Source organism: Hibiscus syriacus, unplaced genomic scaffold, assembly GCF_006381635.1.
Source record: "Hibiscus syriacus cultivar Baekdansim isolate YM2019G1 unplaced genomic scaffold, ASM638163v2 tig00110378_pilon, whole genome shotgun sequence".
Lineage (NCBI taxonomy): Eukaryota > Viridiplantae > Streptophyta > Magnoliopsida > Malvales > Malvaceae > Hibiscus > Hibiscus syriacus.
In genome coordinates this window covers 2,631-29,075 of record NW_024062712.1, presented here as the reverse complement: position 1 = coordinate 29,075, position 26,445 = coordinate 2,631, and the positions used below count along the sequence as shown (strand labels likewise).

The 26,445-nt window shown below is 37.2% G+C and overlaps 1 protein-coding gene and 2 pseudogenes across 1 annotated transcript; 2 read left to right on the top strand and 1 right to left on the bottom strand.

The window, feature by feature from the left end:
- Positions 1 to 17,395: 17,395 nt before the first annotated feature.
- Positions 17,396 to 19,735, top strand: LOC120121718 (annotated as a pseudogene).
- A 525-nt stretch (positions 19,736 to 20,260) lies between these two features.
- On the top strand, positions 20,261 to 21,262 carry LOC120121719 (small nuclear ribonucleoprotein-associated protein B-like). The gene has a single exon (XM_039141023.1). It carries the CDS (start codon positions 20,276 to 20,278, stop codon positions 21,146 to 21,148), a length of 873 nt encoding a protein of 290 aa, XP_038996954.1. The 5' UTR covers positions 20,261 to 20,275; the 3' UTR covers positions 21,149 to 21,262.
- A 1,829-nt stretch (positions 21,263 to 23,091) lies between these two features.
- Positions 23,092 to 24,627, bottom strand: LOC120121707 (annotated as a pseudogene).
- Between the last annotated feature and the right edge of the window lie 1,818 nt (positions 24,628 to 26,445).

Genomic DNA, 26,445 nt, shown 5'->3' with positions numbered 1-26,445 from the left:
GTACGATAGCAGGTCTGATGTGTGCTCCGATTCTCTTCTCCGGTGTTAATTTTGTCCTGGGTTTTCAATTTTAGGTGATTGTTAGCTTTCTCGGTGATTTCTACATGGATTCGTCGTCTTTGAAACTCGATTGAGGAAACTATTTGTTGGAACAAAAGAGCAGTCTCTCACTTTTTCCCCCCCTGAGGTCTTAGATGGTATCCCCACTGTTAAACCGCCATTGACAGTGATTGAGGAGGGTATAGCGGATTGGAGCTTCGCGGTTGTGGGTCAGTTTATTGGCGCTGCTCCCAATCTCGTCTCAATGCAGTGGATTATCAGTTCTCTTTGGGGGAAGTCCTCTTCTGTTAAGGTTAGTCTTGCTGGTGCTAATCTTTACGTCTTCTTGTTTGAAAATTCTTCTATTAGAGACTGGGTGCTTGAGAATGGGCCATGGCATGTCCAGAATAAACCTCTGGTATTAAGAAAGTGGGAGCCCTATGCAAAGGTTGGATTTCGATCTTTCTCACATGCCTGTGTGGATTCAGCTCTACAATGTGCCTCTGGAATTATACTCTAGAAGAGGTCTCAGCTATATCTCTAGTGCTTTGGGTAATCCATTATACATGGACTCCATTACTGTTGTTAGGGGAAGATTAGAGTATGCTAAAGTCTGTGTCGAAATCTCTGTCGAGTCTGTGTTGCCAAATGAGGTCCAGGTAGTTCTTAAAGATGGATCAATGGTGAGGGTAGGTGTTTTTGCTCCTTGGCTACCAAGGGCTTGCTCTAGTTGTAAATCTTTTGGTCATCTGGCTGGCAGGTGTGTTGTAAGTCAGAAGGCAGGTTCAAAGCAGGAGGCTCAAGTTTGGAGAAAAAGGGCATTTTACCTTCTGTTCCTTGTAAATTACAGAAGAAGGATTCGAATCCTCCTCACGTGGACTCTATTTTACCTCCTAGTTCTTCAGGAAATGATATTCCTGCAGTTGGTGTTGGCTGCTCTAACTCTGAATTGTTAGTTGGTGTGGATGAGTTAGTTCCTGCGTCTTCATTGCAGGAGATTCCTGTTGGCCAAGCTCCTGAGGCTACTATTTCTGTTACTGCTTCACAGGACAGTAGGGAGATGTGTGCAGTTGATTCTGATTGTTTACCTAACTCTACCTCAGCAGAGGATGTTGCTCATAAAGTTTTGCAAGAGGATTTTGGGTTGACTTTCCCACCTTGCAGGACTCTGTGGTCCAAAAGAAGAAGGTTAGGGGTAGGAAAAAAGAGAATACTGGTTCTTCCAGTAAACTTGATGTTTTGGCTGGTGGTGGTGGTGTTGCTGAGGGTCAGAGGAAGGCTAGAATAGCTTCCATGGGGGTTGCTGTCCTGCTAAATGAAATCAAAACTAAGAAGAGAGATCTAGTAGACAAAGCTAAAGGAAGTGTGAATGTAGGGGTTGGTGTTGGCCCTACTGTTAATTGATGATTGTGTGTTTCTGGAATGTAAGGGGGATTAATAACTCCCTTAAACAGCAAAAGGTTCTGATCAGGTTGGTTAACTTGGATGTTGATGTTGTTTGTCTTTTGGAAACTAGAATTAGAAGTATTAATGCTGATAAATTCTATTATGCTTATTCTGATGTTTGGAACATGGTTGATAATTATTTGTGTTCTGAGGGTGGCAGAATTTGGGTTATGTGGAGGAAGCAGTGGTCCTTCTCTGTCTTGAGGACTACTGATCAATCTCTTACTATTTCTGGAATTGTTAATGGCCATATGACTTTTATTACTGCTATATATGGCAGTAATAGTAGGGTTGCCAGGAGAGAGTTATGGGATCATTTAAGGAACTTGGAAAATGAGGCTGGATCTTCTCCTTGGGTAGTAGGGGTGATTTTAATGTTGTCCTCCGAGCTGAAGAGAGTTCTGACTATGAGACCCTGGGTGATCATATTTCTCCTGACATGGAGGATTTTCAAGGCTGTCTGGTGGACCTAGACCTTTTGGATCACCCCTTCTTAGGTCCCTCCTTCACCTGGTCTAATAGACATGATGAGAGGTTTTTGGCTCGCAAGCTGGATCGTATTTTGGTCAATCACCTTGGTTGGCCGCTTTTCCTGATTCGTTTATTGAATTTAAGGCTCAGGGTGTTTCTGATCATTGCCCTGGTGTGATTTAGACTCAGAGGGGTGTCTTGGCTAGGAAGCCCAAGCCTTTCAAATTTTTTAACTGCTGGACCTCAAGTGCTGACTTCTTGATTATTGTCAAGGAGTCCTGGAAGGAGCAATGTGTTGGTAAACCTATGCAAAGGTTATTCATAAAACTGAAAAGGCTAAAGCCTAAGCTGAAGGAGCTTAACAAAGAGCAATTTTCTGATATTTCTAATAGAGTGCTTAGCAAAAAGGCTGACTTGGAAAGGATTCAGTTGTTTAACTTGAGTCATCCTGATCTGAGGAACATGGATGAAGAGAGAAGGACCCATGCTGAGCTGGTAGACTTAGAGATTGCAGAATCTGATTTCTATAGGCAGAGGGCAAAGGTTCATTGGCTACAAGAGGGTGATCTCAACACCAAGTTCTTTCATCAAAGAGTTGAATCCAACAAGAAGAGGAACACCATTAAGATATTGGTGACTGAAAATGGACAGTTCTAGACTCTTTCGATGACATGGAGGCTGAGTTAGTGAACTTTTCACTAATCTCATTGGTACTGCAGACCCAATGGTCAAATGTCCTCCTGTGGAGTGCCTGAGAGATCTGCTGAATTTTACTATACCTGTTGATGCTGGAGCTATGCTTATTAATGAGGTGGAGGATGTGGAAATTAAAGAAGCTTTGTTTAGACAGGGCAATGGTAAAAGCCCAGGCCCTGATGGATTTTCTTCTTGGTTTTTCAAGGCTGCTTGGGATGTGGTGGGCTGTGATTTCCTTGCTGCAGTCAGGTTCTTTTTTATCTCCTCTTACCTGATGCCTGCTTTTAATTCTACTACTATTGTCTTAGTTCCTAAGGCACTTAATGCTTGCATGGCAAAGTATTTCAGACCCATTTCTTGTTGTACTGTAGTGTATAAAACCATCACCAGAATCATCACTACTAGACTATCTTGCATTTTTTCTAGCATGATCTCCCCTAGTCAGACTGCTTTTGTAAAGGGAAGAAATATTGTTGATAATACCTTGCTAGCTCAGGAGATTGTTAAAGGCTATTCTAGGAAAAGTCTTTCTCCTAGATGTGCCATTAAGATTGATCTTCAAAAAGCTTTTGACTCTGTGAATTGGGACTTCCTAATGGTTGTACTAGAGGATGTGGGTCTTCCTGTAAAGTTCTGTAGTTGGATAAGGGCTTATGTTACTTCATCTCAATTTTCTGTTTCTTTGAATGGCAGTCTTGTGGGTTATTTTAGGGGTGCTAGGGGAGTTAGGCAGGGGGACCCATTGTCCCCTTATCTCTTTGTCTTGGTTATGAATGTTCTATCTTCCTTGTTGGATGTTTCTGTAAAAAGGGGAATCTTTAGGTACCACCCTAAGTGTAAGAGAATTTCACTTACATACCTATGCTTTACTATCTATTGGTGTTCTGCCATGGTTCCATGGATGCTGTGATGGGTGTTTTGAGTACTCTAGGGGTCTTTTACAAATTCTCCGGCCTTAGGCTTAATGCCCAGAAAACTGAACTTTATGCTTGTGGCTTAGCTGATTCTGTCCTTCAGCAAATTCAATCTGGTATGGGATTTAGGGTTGGTATGCTCCCTGTAAAGTACCTTGGCATACCTTTGGTGACCAGGAAGCTCACTAGCAAGGATTGCTCTGCTTTGGTGACTAAGATTAAAGAGAAGCTTTGTAAATGGTCTAATAGAAAGCTGAGTTTTGGGGGCAGGCTACTACTCATCAAATCTGTCCTGTTCAGCATATTCAGCTACTGGAGTAGGCAACTCATCCTGCCTAAAGGGGTTATTAGTGATGTTGAGAGACTTTGCATGAGGTTCTTTTGGAAAGGCTGTGATTCCCCTGCTCATGGAGCCCGAGTTAACCGGAACCAGATTTGTTGTCTGAAATCTGAGGGAGGCTTGGGGTTGAGGAGTCTGACTGATAGGAGTAAGACTTGTTGTTTTCTACTTATTAAGAAAATCTTGGCAGGTGAAGGTTCTCTTTGGATCGCTTGGTTAAATGCTTACTGTTTCAGGATTGATGATTTTTGGAATGCCGATTGTAAGTCTCATTTTAGCTGGATCATAGTAAAGCTGTTCAAAATGAGGAGTGAGGCTGCGAGATTATTCTGTTCCAGTAGTAACTGGGATCAAATTTGAGCCAGCTGGTTGTGGGATAAGGTTCGAAGCAGGAGTGACAAGGTTCCCTGGCATCGCCTTGTGTGGTTTCCTGGCCACATTCCAAAGTTTTCACTGATCTCTTGGATGGAAATCTTGGATAGATTGCCTACTAAGGACAGATTAGCCAGGTTTGGTATTGTTACAGACAGTGATTGTAGACTATGTGGCTCTGGCCTTGAGTCTCGAAGTCATCTCTTCTCTGAATGCCCTTATGCAAGTGAAGTTTGGTGTGCTATCCTGCTGCTATGTGGACTTAACCAGGTTCCCACTGGTTGGAACGATCTTCTGCACTGGTTATTGCAGAACCTGAAAGGTAAATCGTTGTTGGTGCATATTCTCAAGTTGGCTTGGACTGGCTTTGTCTATTGCATTTGGGAGGAACGGAATCGTAGACACTTTAGAGGGGTGTATTGCTCGGTTGACACAGTTGTTGGTAGCGTTAAAGAATCAGTAAGAATTAAAATGTATAGGAGTTCTATGAATAGGCTGGATATTGTAAATAGACAATTGTGTATAGATTGGGGACTAATATAATGCCTTGATTTATGTTGTAGCAGCTTGGCTTCATTCTTTTGGATGAATGGAATTCTACTTATCCAAAAAAAAAAATTAATGAGCTTAACGAGCCACGAGTTGAGCAAAAAAATTTCTTAACGAGCAGGAGTCGAGCAAAATTTTAACGAGCTTAACAAGCAACGAGTCGAGCAACAATTTTTTTAACAAGTACGAGTCGAGTACTACCCAACTCTCGATCGACTCGCTCGATAAGCACCCTTAGCTGTAGCAATCATCCTAGACTAATGTTGGAGCATTCCAACTTATTCAATTTCCTATAAACTATGTTAGAGAATTCTAACTTATTTCCTAAAATGTTGGAGTTATTACTAGCTTTTCCAACTTATTTGATTATTTTAGTCTAAGATTGTTATAACACCTAATGAAGATATGATATTTAAAGTTAATTTTTTTAATGTCTCTAAGTATTGAGAACATACATCTTTAGTGTAAAAGGGTTTCTATGAATCCTAAGTTTAGCAAATTTCGAAAATACTCCCATAACATTTCACAGCTTAATCTTTTCATCATTGGGTACCCTCAAAATTCTTTTAAAAACTTCATTGGTTTTATAATATTAATAAAATATTAAACATGTAGCATTACCTATGTAATTTCTAAATATTTGAACAAATTCAATTAAATTAAAAAAATATCTTTATTTTTATATCATATATATGTTCAACATGTTACTTCTTCGACTTTGTTTCTAATTTTGCTATTTTTGTTAGTCTTTTTTGTGGTCGCTATATTTTTTTCGTTCGCTCGCATACATGCTTTTCGATTGTGGTGAACATTTCCCCGATTAAGTTAGAGAATTTTTTTTAATGAGATCTATTATTGGATATTATGTGTTTTTCCTAACAAAGAGTAGCAACCTAGTGGGTTAATCATTAGCAGGGTTTGCACTTTCAAGATTGAGGTTGCTCAAATTTTTAACAGGAGGTTCCTGAACTATAGAGAGACCCAACTGGCCATTTTTTTCAGGTGAGCGAGAACATCAACAAGAGTGGGTAGCAATTAGCATGATCAATGCGGGTGAATTTGACTCTCCACCACTTGTGTAGGCGTCTACGGATTCGTCAGATAATGGCATCATCGTTTACGCGCTCAGGAGCATTGGGATATCTCACCATCTCATAGTTTTTTATCTCCACTGCCACATTGCGTAAACCTTGATTCCAGAAGATGAAAGGTCCATCAAACACCGCCCAAAGTTTAGCTTGGAAAGTAGAGCAACGACCGATATTCCTGTGATAGCCAAACAATCCACGTCCTAGTGTTGTCACATAGCACTCCTCCTTCAGCCACTTCCATTGAAGGGTGACTGATTGTCCCATATGTGTTCAGTTTTACTATGTGTTCAGTTTTACTATGTTATGGGGGCCTTCACCTTTGTTTCTGAACACGAGTCCTATTGCGACGAACTCCTTTACTTTGATTGTCCCGGATTGTTTTTTAATCATGTCTTGGCTGACTGAATAATCTCCGGTGCTGACCAAATTTTCCCATTGAAAACCATATTGTTACGTTGCTTCCACAAACACCAAATAAGAATATCGAATAGGTGTCACCTATAGAACTCCCCTTGATCCCAACCTGCATTGTTTGGCAAGTTAGAAGAGAGTCAATCAAAGAGAGTTAAAGAAAAGAAGCTTATCTTGACCTGTCTGGGAACTAGTTGATTCCATATAATGCATGCTGATTGCAATCGCGAAGAATATGTAAATAGTCTCCTCGTCATTTCTGCAAATTAAGCAATTGTAGTCCATAGTTAGCCCTGTCCTAGCATTGATCATAATACCTTTTTGCAAAATAAGCCAAAGGAAATATTTAATTCTTTGGGGGCCATCATACTTTCAAGCAAAGTTTCACATAGTATTACATGTAATGACCCATCTCATCTTGATTTAAGTATGCACTCGCTGGTTTGATCTCATCTCCACATTGGCCGGTCTTCACCCATCTCATCGTGAGGAGGATGTCAAGCAATGACCCATCGAAAGGTCTTCTCATCTAAGGTGCTTTTGAGATGTTGAACGTCTCAAACATCATCGATAGTGGTATAATGCCAAATGGTAGCACAAAGATCAATGGCCGAAGGCGACATACCCGTAGTCATAATTGGGTCATTTAGAGAATCCACGCATTAGACCAAAAATTGGTACTCTTCCGGTTACTAATAGACCAACAAATGTTTTCGTGGACTAACTTCCAAATATGCGACAGAGATCTATAGACGAAGAAATCGTTTTTAGTCACAAGGAGGTCTGACATACTAACTTGAGCTTTATATTTAGAACGAAATCCTTCATCCATAAAGCGTCTGGCTGCATGATAAAATTAAACCGTAGCGTGATTTGAGAGCGAAGCGAATGGATATCAAGATCACCATAAGGGGTTGACATCAATTATTCCAACTAACAATGTAACACCCAAATATCGATCTAGTAGTTTTTTTGTTGACCCAATAATTTATTTAATAGATTTATTATAACATAAGAGTCCATTGGTTCGAATTTGAGTTTAACCGGATAAGAAATTAGTCTTGTAGAGGATAAAAAAGGGATTTTTAAGCATAAAGAGAATATATAAGGACCTAGAGTGTAATTTTACCATTGAAGAAAATCAGGGCTAATTTAGGAGGATTTCTAGCGGAATTTCACGTGGGTTTAGGGGAGCTTAGACATACCACTTTTCTCTTGCTCTTCCCCCAAAACTTCTCCTTTATTTCATATTTTCTCTTTCATTCTTTCTTCTTTCAAGCTAGAGAAGTAGAAAAGCTTGCACCTTTCTTCATCTCCTTCTTCAATCCGAAAATTTAGAGGTGCTTGTGAAATAATAAAATTTCTTCAATCAAATAATAATAAAATTAATATTTATTATTTAAAAATTTTAAATACTGTTTAAAGGTGCTTGTGAAATAATTTTTTATCTCATTGACGAGTATAATAATTATAGATAATTATTATGTTAAATTAAACAAAAGTCAAAATTAATTTTGTCAAGATATTTTTTGAAAAAGTGAAGTGAAATATGGAGGGGGAGGAAAATGAGAAATCCAATAGGAGAATTACATTTTAGCAAATAGCAATGGCTTGGTTGATAGACGGTTGACATTGAAGACGCCATGGGCGCGGAGAAAACAACGCCTATATCAGCTCCTCTTCTCTCTTTTATGGTCTCTGCTTTCATTATTTAGACGCATTCGTTTGACCCCAAATCTAGGGACTCATCTCTCTTTCTCTCCTTTCCTTCAAACGTTTGCTTTTCTCTCTCTTTTTCTCTGTCACGTTTCCAAGCTTCGTGGGTCAGTTCTCTCTTTTCCCTTTTTAAATTCAAAAAAATTCCTTGCATTTCACAGATGCATGTGTTTGTAAACTGGTTTTTTCCTGTTGATCCCGACTTAACTTAAACCCTGTTATCTCTTTGCCATGGAAGCCTGATTTGCTCGTTGAATTCCCTTGCTGATTGATGCTCCTTAAGATTTGCTTAGCTTAATACAAATGAAATGAAATGTTTGATATTCAAATCATCTGTTTTCATTTGGTTTAAGATTCGTTCCTTAAGAAATTGCTAATGAGGTTTATTTCTCTTACATCTCTTGCTTTTCGGTTCTGTTAGATCTTGGATTTCTGGTCAAAAAGTGGGTCCAATTATTATTGCTTTTTCTTTTCATGATTCCGATATATGCATTTCTCTTATGTTCTTCATGTGCGTGTATATGTTTGTGTAACATCCCAAATTATGGGTTAGTGACCAAATTGTAAAGTTTCAGAATTTGATGACTAAAGTAGAAGAATGAAGTAGTTCAATGATTATTGGATATATATGATAAAGGTTATTTAGTAATTATTAAAGGAAATAGAGGGTAAAATGGTCATTTGATCATTTAAGGGAAAAAATAGAATTATATATACGTGGAAAGGGAGAGAATTCTCCAGAATTCTCTTCTCATTTCTTCTTCTTCTTCACGTGGAAGCCAAGAGCAAAAGTAAGTTTGATTTAGCTTTTGATTTCTTGAAAGTTTTAAGTTGGATTTGAGTCTTTGAGGGTTATATAAGCTTATATAAGTTTAAAACACCAAAGAGATAGAATTAGAAAGGAATTTCTATTAAGGGTTTATAAATGAACTTTTGTTATAGAAAGGTTTTTGAAGTTCTAAAGTTAGATTTGACTTGCCATCAGCTTAATTAAGAAGTATTAAGTGTTAGAATTGGATTTGAAACATGTGGAAAATAGGGTATGATTCTTGAAATTCCTAAAGAGGAGAGGATATTAAGGTTAAAGATGAGATAAATGAATATTAATGAGTTTAATTATGTATATGAAAGTTAGAAATATGAAAGGGGTTGAAATATGAAGGATTTAATCCAAAAAGAAGGATTTTTCGGGTTCAAAAAGTGGTTCTGGGCAGAGTGCATCGATGTATATTCATAGTGCACCGATGCATCAATGTTAAAACCCAGAAATTGTTTGAAGGTGTATCGATGCATTGGTAGTGCATCGATGCACTCTTTTAAAATAAATACATCGAATGCAATTTGTGCATCGATGCATAAGTAGTGCATCGATGCATCCCATTAATAAGGAAACATCGAATGCAATTAGTGCATCGATGCATAAGTCATGCATCGATGCATCCCAGTAATAATACAACATCGAATACATTTTATGCACCGATGCATCAGTAGTGCATCGATGCATACCTTCATTAAAAGATGAAATTGACTTTTCTCTTGGTCTAAAGAGTGAACCATTAGAGTATATTAGTTATAATACTAATATAGATCTATGTATGATGATGTAGATATAGAACATGATCCCGTTCCAGATCAATTGAAGGATTATAATCGAATCAAAGCAAAGCTAAGGTGAGTGCACATTCTCTAGTATATAAGACTTGTGATAAGTCTATTTCCAATAGTGAAAAACATGAATTCATAGAAGTATGTATTTGTTATGATTTATATGTGTGCATCGGTATATGTGTTATTGATATGAATATGGTAAGTAAAAGGAGATTAATGGTGATGATAAGAATAATAATAAGGATAATGAAGTGATAGGTATATGTGAATATATGTATTGATATGTTTTGTATGTATTGTAAGATGATATGTTTATGTGATAACATGATAAGATGACAATGAGTTACATGTCATATGAACACATGAGAAATGTTATGAGCCATATGAAAGAGAAAGTATATGTGATACATGAGGGTGAATCCTATGTGACATATGAATATGAATTCATATGAAAAGTGATATGAATTACATGAAAGAAACTACGTCATTACATGTATATGTGAATGAAACCATGAGCTTATATGAATATATGATATGGTTACATGAATATGTAAAAGGATATAAAAGATAATGCCCATGTTATGTGTCATGAGAGCTAGGGGTATAGTTGGCATGCCAAGAGTCGAGGGTCTATGTGGTCCTTCGGGACATATATGTATTCTTTGGAACATGTGTGAAGTCTGGTGAGACACATACTTGATCCTTGGCATATGTATATGATTCTTAAGGAATGATATGTGGTCCTTTGGGGGACATATATGTATTCTTTGGAACAGGTGTGAAGTCTGGTGAGACACATACTTGATCCCTAGTATATGTATATGATTCTTAAGGAATGATATGTGGTCCTTATGGACATTATTATATGGCACTACGGTGCAATTCTACGCGGCACTCCGGTGCAATTCTACGTGGCACTTCAGTGCAATTATATGAGTTGTGGTGACAGCATTAGTGCACAACCTCTATGTACTCGCATATCTTTAGTTCTCATAGGAGTATCATGGGCTATTAAATAGATAATATTAATAAAGTGATAGGATAATATGTTTGTTCCCTTGTGGAATTTCATGTGTGATATTGATTGTACAAATGGTAACTTATAAGACTATATGATGAAAGGAATCAATGATAGTGATAAAATAAGAAAGAAATGAAGATGATAATATAATTGATTGGGTGTACGTGTTTTATGATACTATATATATATGGTTTACATGACATGGTATGTGTATGTGCAATTGGTTATGGTATATGTTATATGATATGGACATAAGAGATCATAGGAACATGAGATAAGATATATGAATGATAATGACATATATGTATGCATATATTCGTTACATGTAAAAGTATGAGTGGTATGAAATGATAGTAAGAATTGTTTAGGTATGATTATTAGTTACCGTTTACCTTATATGTTTATATGCCTCACTAAGTCTTTGACTTAGCGTGTAAGTGATTTACACGTAGGTTTCGAGAAGAGGAAAGAGCAATTTGGAGCAAGAAAGGCCAGTTCTCCTTACTAAAGGTTAGATCAGAAAAGATGTGAATAATATGTATTTTAGTATATAAAGTTCTAGTTGGTATGTTTTTCCAAAAGAATCTATTATTTAAGCTATGAACCGTTTTATAAATGTTTCGAATAGTTATATGGAAATAATAAGTGAAAGATACATGCTCTGATTGGTTTTGTAATAATGAAAATGTCTTTTATGTAAACGAGTCATTTATATGTTATAAAAGTTTTAAATTACTCACTATTTTATACGAATAAATGTTTGAAAAGTCAATGTGACACTTCGACTTGTATCGGGTCGGATACGGGTTGGGGGTGTTACATTTAATGGTATCAGAGCTACGGTTTAGCCGATTCTAGGCTTAAATCGAAGTCAGAAGTGTTTTAAAAAGTGTACATGCCTACTCAAAGTGAAAAAAATTCTGATCTGATAGTGTAAGGAGTATGCTGTCTTGCTAATAAAAAAAATAGATTATTATGTGATAATATAAGTATGATAATAAGAGCTTCGAAAGAAGTGAAAGGTAATAAACCTGAAGGTAATAGCATTCACCTGCCATGGCCAGGCAGGGAGAAGAGCGAACACCTCAGGAAATGCCTGTATAAAATTTGGAAAATTATTCTTCATGATTGAAGAATGTTCTGTTGTGTTTTCAATTTATACTTCTTTAACTCATAGAATGAATGTATCAAATTAGTTGATAAAGTTGCGAGCACCCAAGTTCAAGGGTGGATTTGAGGAAGGTTCTATTGTTATAGACCTTTGGTTGAATGATATGATAGAAGGTTTTCATTTTTTTCAAAGTGGAGATGTTGAATTGAGTAGTTTTGTTACTACTTTGGTAAGTTAGAGTATGGTGGACAATTGTCACCATAAGAACGTTAAAAGATTAAATGATGTGATTAGAATTGTATAAGAGTTCAAGAATAAGTGCATTGATGACCAGTTTATAAAACAGATGAAACTGGAATACACGAGCTTGAAACAAGGGAATTACACCTTGTATGAGTATGATTATAAGTTTATTAAGCTAAGCAGAATTGCTGCTGAGTTAATTCTGACTGGAAATGATACATGTGATATTTTGTTAGGACTAGCGCCTTAAATTAAAAGAGTGTTACTGGTTTTGAATTTGTTATCGTTTCAAGGAATGTTTAATTGTGTTAAAGCTTTAAAGAGAAAAAGCTCAGAACGAAAAGTTTGGAGAAATAAAATCTTAGATGATTAAGAGAATTAGTGCTTCATAGAATTTTAGCACCATCAAAGAAAGGTAGAGATTCTGGTTCAACTTTAAACCAGACATGAATTAGTTGTATTCTCCGTCAGAGAATCAAATCAGATGAGAGTTCGATAGACTCCAATAGTAGGGTTGATCTTGAAAGATTAAATAAAGAGTTAATTGAGGATAAGTCAGGGTTAAAGACAACCCTTGTGAATTGGGTTAAAAGCTCTTTTAGAAGTTATGTAAATCGAAGCAGAAAAAGTATTGAAATCTGGTGATTTTTTTTAAACAAGTGGAGAAAACATAAGTATAAGAATAGTAAAGAATAAGGTTTGTGCGAGTAAAGTTGACTATCAAAGTAATGAAAATGTGATAAGGAGTGATAATTATGGATAAATATATGTGATATAAAGAGCATGGGATTATGAAGAACATGATATGGTTTAGTTATGTTTAAGACAATGCGGATTATAAAAGGATAAATGGATAAAGATCAAGGAATGGATTAAGTGTTTTGCTAGAAATTAAATAATGTGAAGGATAAGAAGTATTTTAAATGTATCAAGTGAGGTAGATACTGTTTTTGTATTTAAGATGGAAAGAGTTAGCGTGGGCTAACAAGATTATGGGACGGAATGTATTGAAATTACAAGATTTCAAGATATGGTAGGTTATGATAACCAAATATGAAGTGAATCTGGATACAGTTGTATACTGTGATTATAGTAAAGTGATAGAGTGAAGGAAGTGAGGATTCAAATGTTTGAGTAAAACTAAGGATTTATAAGAAGAGTTTAAGTATGGGTACATCAATGATCAGTTTATAAATAAAGGAAGTTAGAATGTTAAGCTTGAATAATGGAAGTGAAATGGTGTATGAGATTGAATGTTTATTTGATTAGTTGAGTAAACTATTGTTGAAATAATTCCGACTGCAAAGAATGTATATGAATGGTTCGATGAAGGTAATAAAGGAGACAAGGCATAATACTGTATATGAATGAGAGTATGGGTTCAATAAGTGAATTACACTCGGTTGATTTTAACTGAAATGATGTGTAAGATTAATTTGATCAGGGCTTACGCCCTAGATTGAAAAGTTGTTATTAATTAGCTGTAATGGCATGGATGTTAGAATTATCAGATTTGAAGGAAACATAAAGTAAGTTAATCAAATGAGATACGAATCTGGATGTGGTTGTATATTTTGATCATATAGATATGATATAGGCAAGGAGATAAATATTTATGTCTTTTAAAGAAAATTTTGAAGGAAGAAAATACAAGAAAGATACGATAAGAATGAGGTTTTGTATAAGTGAAGTTGATTAGTAAAATTATAAGGATATAATAAAGACTGGTAATCAGAGATAAGTTTAAGTGATAAGAAAAGAGTATGTAAACATGAAAAAAGATATGATTGGCGTATAAGAATATTTTGAGTTATGAAGAAAATGAAAGGATGAAGTTTAAAGAATTAGATGTGATAAAGATTATGTTGAGATATAGGTTATAAGTTTAACCAGAAGTAAGAAAGGCATGTCAGGTAATATGAGAAATTGTTTAGTTATGCAAAGTGTATGTTTAATCAGTTATGATGAAGATTTAAGGTTATGTTTCTTGGTCAAGTGGATGTAGTCAGAGAAATGAATAAAGATTTATATGTATTAAGGAAGTTTTGGAGTCAGTCAAGTAAGGATGAAATAAAAGTTTGGTGATTCTTGAAAGACAATTGAAGATTTACAAGGAATTTGATTGATTTATGAGTTTAAGTAATAAGAATTAATGTTATTGTCTATCTGATAAGTGACATGATAGGAGATATAAAGTAAAAAGGTAGTCGAATAATTGAAAAGATAAGAACCAAGTTATTAAAGATGATACAAAAGATAAGTTCAGAAAGCAGCATGAGAACGTTAGAAGATATGTCCTTTTCAGGATGTGCAGTGAAAATTCGAGGACGAATTTTTTTAAAAGGAGGGGAGATTTGTAACATCCCAAATTATGGGTTAGTGACCAAATTGTAAAGTTTCAGAATTTGATGACTAAAGTAGAAGAATGAAGTAGTTCAATGATTATTGGATATATATGATGAAGGTTATTTAGTAAATATTAAAGGAAATAAAGGGTAAAATGGTCATTTGATCATTTAAGGAAAAAAATGGAATTATATACACGTGGAAAGGGAGAATTCTCTTCTTCTTTCTTCTTCTTCTTCACGTGGAAGCCAAGAGCAAAGGTAAGTTTGATTTAGCTTTTGATTTCTTGAAAGTTTTAAGTTGGATTTGAGTCTTTGAGGGTTATATAAGCTTAAGGAAAGCTTATATAAGTTTAAAACACCAAAGAGAGAATTAGAAAGGAATTTCTATTAAGGGTTTATAAATGAACTTTTGTTATAGAAAGGTTTTTGAAGTTCTAAAGTTGGATTTGACTTGCCATCAGCTTAATTAAGAAGTATTAAGTGTTAGAATTGGATTTGAAACATGTGGAAAATAAGGTATGATTCTTGAAATTCCTAAAGAGGAGAGGATATTAAGGTTAAAGATGAGATAAATGAATATTAATGAGTTTAATTATGTATATGAAAGTTAGGAATATGAAAGGGGTTGAAAATGAAGGATTTAATCCAAAAAGAAGGATTTTTCGGGTTCAAAAAGAGGTTCTGGGCAGAGTGCATCGATGCATATTCATAGTGCACCGATGCATCAATGTTAACACCCAGAAATTGTTTGAAGGTGTATCGATGCATTGGTAGTGCATCGATGCACTCTTTTAAAATAAATACATCGAATGCAATTTGTGCATCGATGCATAAGTAGTGCATCGATGCATCCCATTAATAAGGAAACATCGAATGCAATTAGTGCATCGATGCATAAGTCATGCATCGATGCATCCCAGTAATAATACAACATCAAATACATTTTATGCATCGATGCATCAGTAGTGCATCGATGCATACCTTCATTAAAAGATGAAATTGACTTTTCTCTTGGTCTAAAGAGTGAACCATTAGAGTATATTAGTTATAATACTAATATAGATCTATGTATGATGATGTAGATATAGAACATGATCCCGTTCCGGATCAATTGAAGGATTATAATCGAATCAAAGCAAAGCTAAGGTGAGTGCACATTCTCTAGTATATGAGGTTCAAGGGAAAATAAGACTTGTGATAAGTCTATTTCCAATAGTGAAAAACATGAATTCATAGAAGTATGTATTTGTTATGATTTATATGTGTGCATGGGTATATGTGTTATTGATATGAATATGGTAAGTAAAAGGGATTAATGGTGATGATAAGAATAATAATAAGGATAATGAAGTGATAGGTATATGCGAATATAGGTATTGATATGTTTTGTATGTATTGTAAGATTATATGTTTATGTGATAACATGATAAGATGACAATGAGTTACATGTAATATGAACACATGAGAAATGTTATGAGCCATATGAAAGAGAAAGTATATGTGATACATGAGGATGAATCCTATGTGACATATGAATATGAATTCATATGAAAAGTGACATGAATTACATGAAAGAAACTACGTCATTACATGTATATGTGAATGAAACCATGAGCTTATATGAATATATGATATGGTTACATGAATATGTAAAAGGATATAAAAGATAATGCCCATGTTATGTGTCATGAGAGCTAGGGGTATAGTTGGCATGCCAAGAGTCGAGGGTCTATGTGGTCCTTCGGGACATATATGTATTCTTTGGAACATGTGTGAAGTATGGTGAGACACATACTTGATCCTTGGCATATGTATATGATTCTTAAGGAATGATATGCGGTCCTTCGGGACATATATGTATTCTTTGGAACAGGTGTGAAGTCTGGTGAGACACATACTTGATCCCTAGTATATGTATATGATTCTTAAGGAATGATATGTGGTCCTTATGGACATTATTATATGGCACTACAGTGAAATTCTACGCGGCACTCCGGTGCAATTCTACGTGGCACTTCAGTGCAATTATATGAGCTGTGGTGACAGCATTAGTGCACAACCTCTATGTACTCGCATATCTTTAGTTCTCACATGAGTATCATGGGCTATTAAATAGATAATATTAATAAAGTGATAGGATAATATGTTTGTTCCCTTGTAGAATTTCATGTGTGATATTGATTGTACAAATGGTAACTTATAAGACTATATGATGAAAGGAATCAATGATAGTTATAAAATAAGAAAGAAATGAAGATGATAATATAATTGATTGGGTGTACGTGTTTTATGATACTATATATATATGGTTTACATGACATGGTATGTGTATGTGCAATTGGTTATGGTATATGTTATATGATATGGACATAAGAGATCATAGGAACATGAGATAAGATATATGAATGATAATGACATATATGTATGCATATATTCGTTACATGTAAAAGTATGAGTGGTATGAAATGATAGTAAGAATTGTTTAGGTATGATTATTAGTTACCGTTTACCTTATATGTTTATATGCCTCACTAAGTCTTTGACTTAGCGTGTAAGTGATTTACACGTAGGTTTCGAGAAGAGGAAAGAGCAATTTGGAGCAAGAAAGGTCAGTTCTCCTTACTAAAGGTCAGATCAGAAAAGATGTGAATAATATGTATTTTAGTATATAAAGTTCTAGTTGGCATGTTTTCCAAAAGAATCTATTGTTTAAGCTATGAACCGTTTTATAAATGTTTCGAATAGTTATATGAAAATAATAAGTGAAAGATACATGCTCTGATTGGTTTTGTAGTAATGAAAATGTCTTTTATGTAAACGAGTCATTTATATGTTATAAAAGTTTTAAATTACTCACTATTTTATACGAATAAATGTTTGAAAAGTCAATGTGACACTTCGGACTTGTATCCGGGTCGGATACGGTTGGGGTGTTACAGTTTGTATATTGCAGCACATATGCTAGAAAAGCATGTCCGAGGAAGGGTCATTTGATTTCATCATTGAAATCGAGTGTGGTTATTGTTCTGCATACCAGAAATTCATTTGAAGCCTTTTCCAAATGCTGAATTCTTCAAGAGGAAGAAGCCAGACTAGGTCGACTCGAGCCATGCCGTTTGCCGGTAACATTTCCTTTTCTTAGTTACAATTTGTTGCTTAATCCACATATTAAATACGACTTGCTGGTGTTTGAATGCAATGCTAGTGTTAATTTGTTGCTGGCTTTGTTTTTGTATGTAGCCGTGGAACAACACCCTGATCCGAAAAGGAAGAGCAATTTGGTCGGGAAAGTCCTTATGGCTGTGGTACTCACGGCCTTATGTATCATCATGCTCAAGAGATATCCATCCTTTAGTGCTTCCAGTCATGTAATATTTGGCTATTTCTTATATACATATTGCATACAGAAATGTTGCAGATATCTTGGTTAGTTTGATAATTGAACCGCATATAGCCATAATTGTTAATTGCATGCTAATATTGATCCATTCCCCCTATTTAAAGATTGTTATTTTCGAAGCCGGGAAGGTGTAGTCTAGGGATCAAACCCGGGATTGGTGTCAACTGATGAGTTGAAACAAGTTTTTTGGCCGTTCGGTTCTTAAAAGAGCAATAATTGTTGCATGTCCCTATGCGATTTTCCTTGAGGTTTCGATTAATCGAACTGTTCTCTTGATTGTGGTTAATATTCGAGGAAAATCGTCACAGTTTCTGTTTAAAAAGTTGTATAATGTTTCAACTTCCGACATCTTTTCTCTGTTATTGACTCCCCTGTCCTTTTTCTTCCAGTTCTCCCAACACGAAGAAGGGGTAACTCATGTTCTTGTAACTGGTGGTGCCGGATATATCGGTTCGCATGCTGCTTTGTGACTTCTCAAGGAGAACTACCGAGTAACAATTGTGATATGTTTTTAAGTTTAGCATATATGTAACAATCTCGTTTCTAATTTGGTTGGTTTTAAGGAAGGAGTGGCTTCTTTTGCAGGACAATCTTTCTCGTGGAAACATGGGTGCTGTCAAGGTTCTACAGGAATTATTTCCAGAACCTGGAAGGCTTCAGTTCATCTATGCCGATCTTGGCGATGCAGAAGTCGTATCCTAATGAAAATTATTACGATTGTTGTACATTTAAACATGGATGTGTTGCCTACTGTTTCCTTGACTTCATATTTTAGGTGGATAAAATATTCTCGGAAAATGCATTCAATGCCGTTATGCACTTTGCGGCAGTTGCATATGTTGGGGAGAGCACGATGGATCCTCTCCGGTAAGTCTCCTTTACGATTTATTATTCGAAATATATCTTTCCATGGTATTTAAACTATGATTATATCAATTGTATGTTTGGCCATACGACATCATAACATTACTTCGAACACCTTGACGGTCCTGCAGTCGATGGCTGCTCTCGTTGTTCCGACTTTGATATATTCTAGTACATGTGCAACGTACGGCGAGCCTGAAAATATGTCGATCACTGAAGAAACCCCACAGGCAAGCTGCAAACATTGCTTAATGCTTAGTTATATTCTGATATAGCGGTTATAGTTTACGGCAACTGACATTTGTTTCGGAACCTACTCAGGCTCCAATCAATCCATATGGAAAAGCTAAGAAGATGGCTGAGGATATGATTCTGGATTTCTCTAAGAATTCAGACATGGCCATTATGATCGTAAGGTTTGTATTCTTTTCTCTTTCCAAGTGTTCCGAGAATTTGGATATGCAGATTATCATGTTCCAACAATATGTTTTCCTTTTTGGTGGAACGACTTTCAGATACTTCAATGTGATTGGATCGGATCCGGAAGGAAGATTAGGCAAAGCTCCAAGACCCGGTGCGTGACCAAGGAAGAATTTCGGGTGCTTGTTTCGATGCAGCTCGTGGCATCATTCCTGGCATCAAGGTAGGCTATACCTTTCACCCCCTTCACTTTACTCATGGTCTCAAGTGCTTGCTTATTAAACCCTGGTGCATATATCAGAAGGTGAAGGGAACGGACTACAAAACACACAACGGAACTTGCATACGTGATTACATCGACGTTACTGCCTGGACGATGCTCACGTTAAAGCCCTCCAACATGCAAAGCCTCGTAATGTTGGAATCTACAACGTCGGCACGGGAAAAGGATGATCGGTGAAGGAGTTTGTAGAGGCATGTAAGAAAGCCACAGGAGCGGATATAAAAGTCGATTATCTTCCCCGTCGGCCAGGAGATTACGCAGAAGTGTTCAGCGACCCACCCAAGATAAAGCAAGAACTGAACTGGACAGCTCGATATACCGATCTCGTGGAGAGTTTACAGATTGCATGGAGATGGCAAAAGGAGCACCGTGCCGGATACAGTTCATCATAGATGATGGTTTTATGTAGTAAAAGAAAGAATTTAGGGCTTAATAGCATACCCCAAACAGCTCGGATTTCGGCTGTTTTTCTTCGATGTTTGGCATAGAAGAGGGGAGGGGAAATTCAGGCAACTGCTATTATTTCCCATTACTTGGGAATTTAGTTATACTGAGTAGCCGATTCATTATATGATATACATAAGTTAATTTATTACTTCGGACTCAATTAAAACTTCTATTAATATACATATATCTATGTGTATTTGAAGATAAAGCTGATTTGATTTTCTTGTTATAATATATAGAGATATTGGTAGATCGTAAAATAAAAATAATACGGAAAAAGAGTAAAAGAGGATTGCGAGTTTGCGACTATATGCATATTTTGACCCAGCCAAGGTTTTTGGGTCTAACCTATTGCCTATTTACTATATTATTATGGGCATACGAGGCAACCAGGGGTCAAATAGAACAGATTTCTCTGCAAAACCCTAGCTAGGGTTTTTTCTCCTCTTCCTAAATCTCCCCGTTCGGCACTGTGAGTCGCCAAAATGTCGCTGTCAAAGAGTTCCAAAATGCTGCAGTTCATCAACTACCGGATGCGGGTCACTATCCAAGACGGGCGGCAGCTGGTGGGCAAATTCATGGCTTTCGATCGCCACTTGAATCTCGTCATCGGCGACTGCGAGGAGTTTCGCAAGCTTCCTCCTGCTAAAGGGAAGAAAAACCCTAGCACTAACGAGGAACGTGAAGATCGTCGAACGCTTGGGCTTGTACTTGTCCGTGGCGAAGAGGTTATCTCTATGACCGTCGAGGGTCCTCCTCCTCCTGAAGAGTCTCGTTCTAAGTCCGCCGCCGCTAATGCCGTCCCTGGACCTGGTATTGGTTGTGCTGGTGGCCGTGGTATCCCTACCGGTCCTTTCGTTCAAGCGCAGCCGGGTCTTGCTGGGCCCGTTCGTGGCGTTGGTGGTCCGGCTCCCAGGATGATGCAGCCCCAGATTTCACGCCCGTCGATTCCGCAGCTTTCGGCTCCTCCGATGCCTTACCCTGCTCCTGGTGGAGGTCCACCTGTGATACGTCCGCCTGGGCAAATGCCGCCCGGGGCTTACCCTGGTCAGCCACAGCAACCTCAGATGCAACGCGGCCCACCTCCTTCGGTACCGCCACCAGCATTTGGAGTAAGGCCGCCTCAGCAATACCAAGTCTCACCACCACAATTTGGTCAGAGGCCGATGGTTCCATCTCCGGGACCAATGATGAGAGCCCCCCCTGGTCCGCCACCTCCGAGGCCTGGGATGCCTGGTGCACCTCCACAACGGCCGGGAATGCCTCCTCCTCCGGGTGCTGTCCCTGGTTTCGGACCGCCACGCCCTGGAATGCCGCCACCTCCGCAAAACCAGCAACAGAATCAGCAGCAGCAGTAGGAGTGCTTTTGATTTGGTACGGCATATTTCAGCTTCCAATTGTTTCTATTGTCTATTTTGCTGGACTGATAGATTATATTTTGCCACCAATCTGTGCTAGAGATTAACTAGGACTAGTTCAGTCATTTCATGAAGCTGAATCTTCTGAAGAGATCAGCATGCAGGTTTTCTGCATTTCATATGTTTGTGTAAACTTATGTTGCCTTGTTTGAGTCTTGGAGAGAAAACTTCACTCGTGAATGTTTATCATGTTGGATGTGTATGCTTTATCTTTAATCTAAACTTTGTAGTTGCATTTATAAGAGTTTTGGTGGCTATATTTCTATGGGGGATTTTCCTTGAGGTATTTTATTGTTAGTATTAAAATTTCTTAATTAAAATATGTTGCTTGATCTATGTTACCCCCGACTTCTCATTTCTTCCCTAGTACGTGGATGTGATCAACAATTTTGTCTAAAACATAAAACTGTATGCATGGATTGGAGATATATACTTGTATATGATGCTCGTCCTTGAATTAGTCTGAGTAACATAGCTTTTGATCCTTGAGGAGAACCCTTGTGGATAGCTTGGCAGAGTGTGTCCAATGGTAGTTAAGTAACTTGTGTTACTTTTGTTATTTGTAGTTAATAATCATGCATCTTTTCCATGGATGCCAAATAAAAAATAAGAAGAAAAATTGTCATTTAGTATGATCGATGCATGGAAGAGTTGCAGAAGGCAATATTCTTCATATAGATGTTCTCTGTTTACATAGCTTTATGTTACTTTTGTCTTTACATTTTATTTGGTCAAGTAATTGTGTTCCATATTCATGTTTTAGGGTATTCTATGTACATGTTCAATTTTCGAAAATCCATCCTAGACAGTGGACGCATACTTGTATTCTACTTAGTACCTCGTTTAATAGGGAATTCAGCAACATGTCCAAAGGAGTACCATGTTCAGCTTTAGACTGTATTACCTTTGAGTCTTTATTTGATTTCATTCTAGTTTTTTAATTTGTTCTTTTTGTGTCTTATATTTCATCACAAAGGTTGAGGTCTTTAGCGTTTTTGACTGACTTGAAGCAATCGGAAGAGAAGAGTGAGAAGAAAGAAATTGCTGGGCCACTTTCCATTTACGAACTGTTCTTAAATGATGTCTCCAAAATCAAAAAGATAAATGGCGTTTGATCAAGTATCGAAATAGTCTGAACTGTATCGGTGGATGTACAGTTTTTTTATTTCGGTATTAGCATGTACCGCTACTGGTATGTTTCGTATTTATCTGTGCTTTTCAAATATTTTCTAGACATTTATATATGCTTATTTGAAAATACTCAAAAAATATATTAAAAATGTGTAACGTTTTTAAATTTTGAAAATGTTCTAAAACCTCAATAAAAAAAAGAGAAATTGTTCTAAAACTATGACAAATTATTGTTAATTGCATTTAATGATCTTAATCGAGTGACTGGATTTTGTGTTGGGTCAAGTCGGGATCGTGGCCCTTTGTTATGTCCATCCGTGCAATAAACCAAATCGGGAGATGGGGATTGGTGGGTTAACACACTACACTAATTACTTGCAATTCTAATTTCAAATAATACATATTGAATATGATAAAGCTAAAAATTGTTGGCTAAGAGCTAAAGTTAAGACATTCAAAACGGGGGGAAAAGGAAGTTGGTATAAGATAGGGTCGGATCTTATTATTCAACCATTGTAATGAAAAGGGAAGACACCAACGCTTCCTTCTGTTCGGTTGTATCTTCCTTTTCAATTAAAGAAGAAAGTGAAAAAAGAAAGAAGGAAAGTAAAAGATTCTAGGATACAATAATATCATATCAATTTATGTCATGCATTACCGTTATACGTGATTCGTATTTAAACTATGCCCCATCCAATCCAATCATAGATTTTAATGTTTTTATCACAACATCCGGTGTTGGGGCAGGGGACGATAAAAAAGTCTAGAAGGTTGTTGAATAACGTGGAGATAGACGAATGGGGAGGGCATTAGCTGGGGTTGGCATCATACGCCACAGAATCTTTTCCTTGGGATTCACCATCTCCCACTCAAACCTTTTCACAACGTTATGCACGAATGTGAGAATAGCGAGGCGTGCGTATTCTTTGCCTGGACACGTTCGAGGCCCCCCTCCGAACGGAACAAACGCAAATGCTGGCAACTTGTTTCCTTCATCGTATCTGGATGGATCGAATTTCTGCGGTTCTGGGAAGTATTCCGGGTTCTTGTTTGTTGTGCTCACTGTCCAATATATCTGCAACACACACACACACACGATGTTAAAAGTTTTAGCCTTAGAGATTTTAAAAAAAAAACTTGGAATATATACATACCTTCCAACCTTTGGGAACAGTGTAACCTGCATAAGTAAAATCAGAGAGGGGACTCTGAATGTTCCTTGAAGCGCAGGCGTCAGTCTCATCACTTCGCATATCACATTCCACGAATACTTCATTTTCTGAATGTCATCCCATTCCAAGAGCTTCCCTGCTTTTTTCCCACTTTCCACTTCTAATTGTTCTGCATTCAGGGACGGGGTTAGAACTAGATAGGGAGAAGAATTAAATCGTTATGCCTAATTATAACATCCTAGTGTGATTACCTGCTAGAATTTTGGCATAAATATCAGGCCTTTCGCCAACATATTTCATGAAGAAAGTCATGGCAGTAGCCACGGTACTGTATCCGGCAACCAGCAATCCCATAATCTTATCGGCGATCTCAGTCTCCGCCATGAATTTTCCGGCCTCATCGGTGGTCACGATCATATGACAAAGTACGTCTTGCATGGCGGCTCCCGCCACCATGGAAGCTTTCTTCTCCTTTATAACTTCTTTAAGCTCCCGCCGGATCGCCTTCGCCGCCTTGTTCGCTTTGTAAAAACCGGTCCCCGGGAAATCCAAAGGCAGCGAATGCATCCCCACGGTTATGTTGTCGAAGTGGTTAACGAGCCGAGAGATACGCTCGGGTTCATCGATGCCCAGGAAGAAACGACACGCGAGTGTTAACGTTAACGTCTTCGAAAGCGTAAAGGCCTCGACTTGGTCTCTGTTTTCCCAGTATTTATTCATTTGCTGCTGCGTTATGGCGTCCATTTTGTCCAAATACCTCACGAGCGCTTCGTGTTTCAAGAATCCCGGCAGTTTCTGTTGGTTGGAGAACAAGAACTTGTGTCCTTCAGGACCGCATATGACGGCAGTTTCTTCACCCATAATCTTTGTTTTGAAAATATGTGGAGAATATTTTCTCATCCGAGAAAGCATGAAATTTTCCGGGTTCCCAAACATGAACTCGAGAGTTTCACCCATGATCCACCATCCAAAGCTCCCTGGTGGAAGCCCTTTGGCGCTACTTGATCTGGGTTCGGTTCTGAGTGCAAAGGTGGCAACGAGAATAACAGGAAGTACGAGAAGAATAATAGGTACAACGAGAGAAACAAGAGAAGACAACTCCATCTCCATTTCCATGGCAATGTTTAGCTTACAAGTTGTATTCTGAGAAGGGTGGAAATTTATAAAGCATCATTAATTGTTAAATAACAACTTTGGTCCTCAAATGATCTATAAATTTTTACAAGGGAGGGGGAGTGAATTGTTAATAGTTCAAATTTAAAGGTGGGTGTGGGTTTGAAACTCAACCAAGCTTGGTTATTGGGTTGTACATTTCCACTAAAGCAACCTTTTTCCCCTAGAGTGCTTTGTCCTTTTTTTTTACCTTTAGGTTCCCAAGACTTCTACCTTGATTAATTCAGACCGACCTAGGTCGCACTTCTGATTTTGGTGAGTGAATCTCCAGTGGGGATTTTCTGCATATATAAGGACTCGAACTTGAAACTTGTTTAAATGATCTATAAATTTTTACAAGGGAGGGGGAGTGAATTGTTAATAGTTCAAATTTAAAGGCGGGTGTGGTTTTGAAACTCAACCAAGCTTGGTTATTGGATTGTACATTTCCACTAAAGCAACCTTTTTCCCCTAGAGTGCTTTGTCCTTTTTTTACCTTTAGGTTCCCAAGGCTTCTGCCTTAATTAATCCATACCGACCTAGGTCGCACTTCTAGCTTTGGTGAGTGAATCTCCAGTGGGGATTTTCTGCATATAGAAGGACTCGAACTTGAAACTTGTTTAAATGAATATCAAACTTCTTACCACTTGAACTAACCAGTTGATAATAGAGTGATTTGCCTTTTAATTTGGAGGACAGATTAGGTAAAGTTTAATACAAGTCAACTCTAAATTTGGCTTATTAGCTCACACACTTTCAGTAATTCTCCACTAACACTACAAGTTTACCTCAAATTGAGCTTGACCTAAAAAGTGAAAGCAATATAAATTTTAATTATTTGAATTCCAATCAGGTTTAATTAGACTGTAATTACTAAACAAAAATGATTGGATTTGCTTAGAGATTCGATGCTTGAATTCGTCGTATTTGTATATTCTCTCCTTATTTAGTAAGATTTAATTCATGATACATATAGAACATGTCCAAATTTATACTTCTATATATTACGGTTACAACTTCCATTCGTTTTTCTTATGGTTTACTTGTTTAACAAGTGTTCTTCTTTTATGTGGAACCGTGGGTTGGCATTTGGTGGTCAAAAAGTGGCCAAGAACTCCACAAAGAGCTAGGTCAAGAAAAAGTTGATTCTTGGGTAAGTTAGAGAGGTTTTTGTGTATCTAGGAGCTAAGGTAACGCACTATAACTCTTCCTTACTACTTGTAGTACATAACATTTAGCATAACTTGATTGTATAGGGATGGTGAAGCATGTGGGGGTTGGGTGCTTAATTTTATGTCATATACATTTTTTATGATGGATGGGTGTAAAAATGATGTATGATGGCCCATAATAACCTTTATAAGCTCCAGTTACCAACTTAAACCTTAAGACAAGTGTTTGGGGTTAGTTTAGGGGTGTTTTCCAAGCAAAACATTGTGATTCTGGCCAACAATATCGACACTGGATGAACTGGTATCAATATTGTTCATATCCTATGTGAAAAATGAGATTTCTAGGTCTTGGTATCGATACTGGTTGAACTTGTATCTATATCAGCCCTTTGGTATCGATACCCTTTGGTATCGATACCGAGGATTGTAGTATCGATACTTATAGCTCGGTATGGACATCGGATGGTTGGTATCGATACCATTGGTATACGTACCGGATAAACTGGTATCCATACCAGAGGATTGATATCTATACTAGATAAGTTGGTATCTATATCGATTGAACTGGTATACATACTAAAGATGTTTATCCATACAGAGGCTTGGTATC

Coding starts and splice junctions, on each gene's coding strand:
- LOC120121719 (XM_039141023.1), top strand. CDS start 20,276: ATGTCGCTGTCAAAGAGTTCCAAAATGCTGCAGTTCATCAACTACCGG.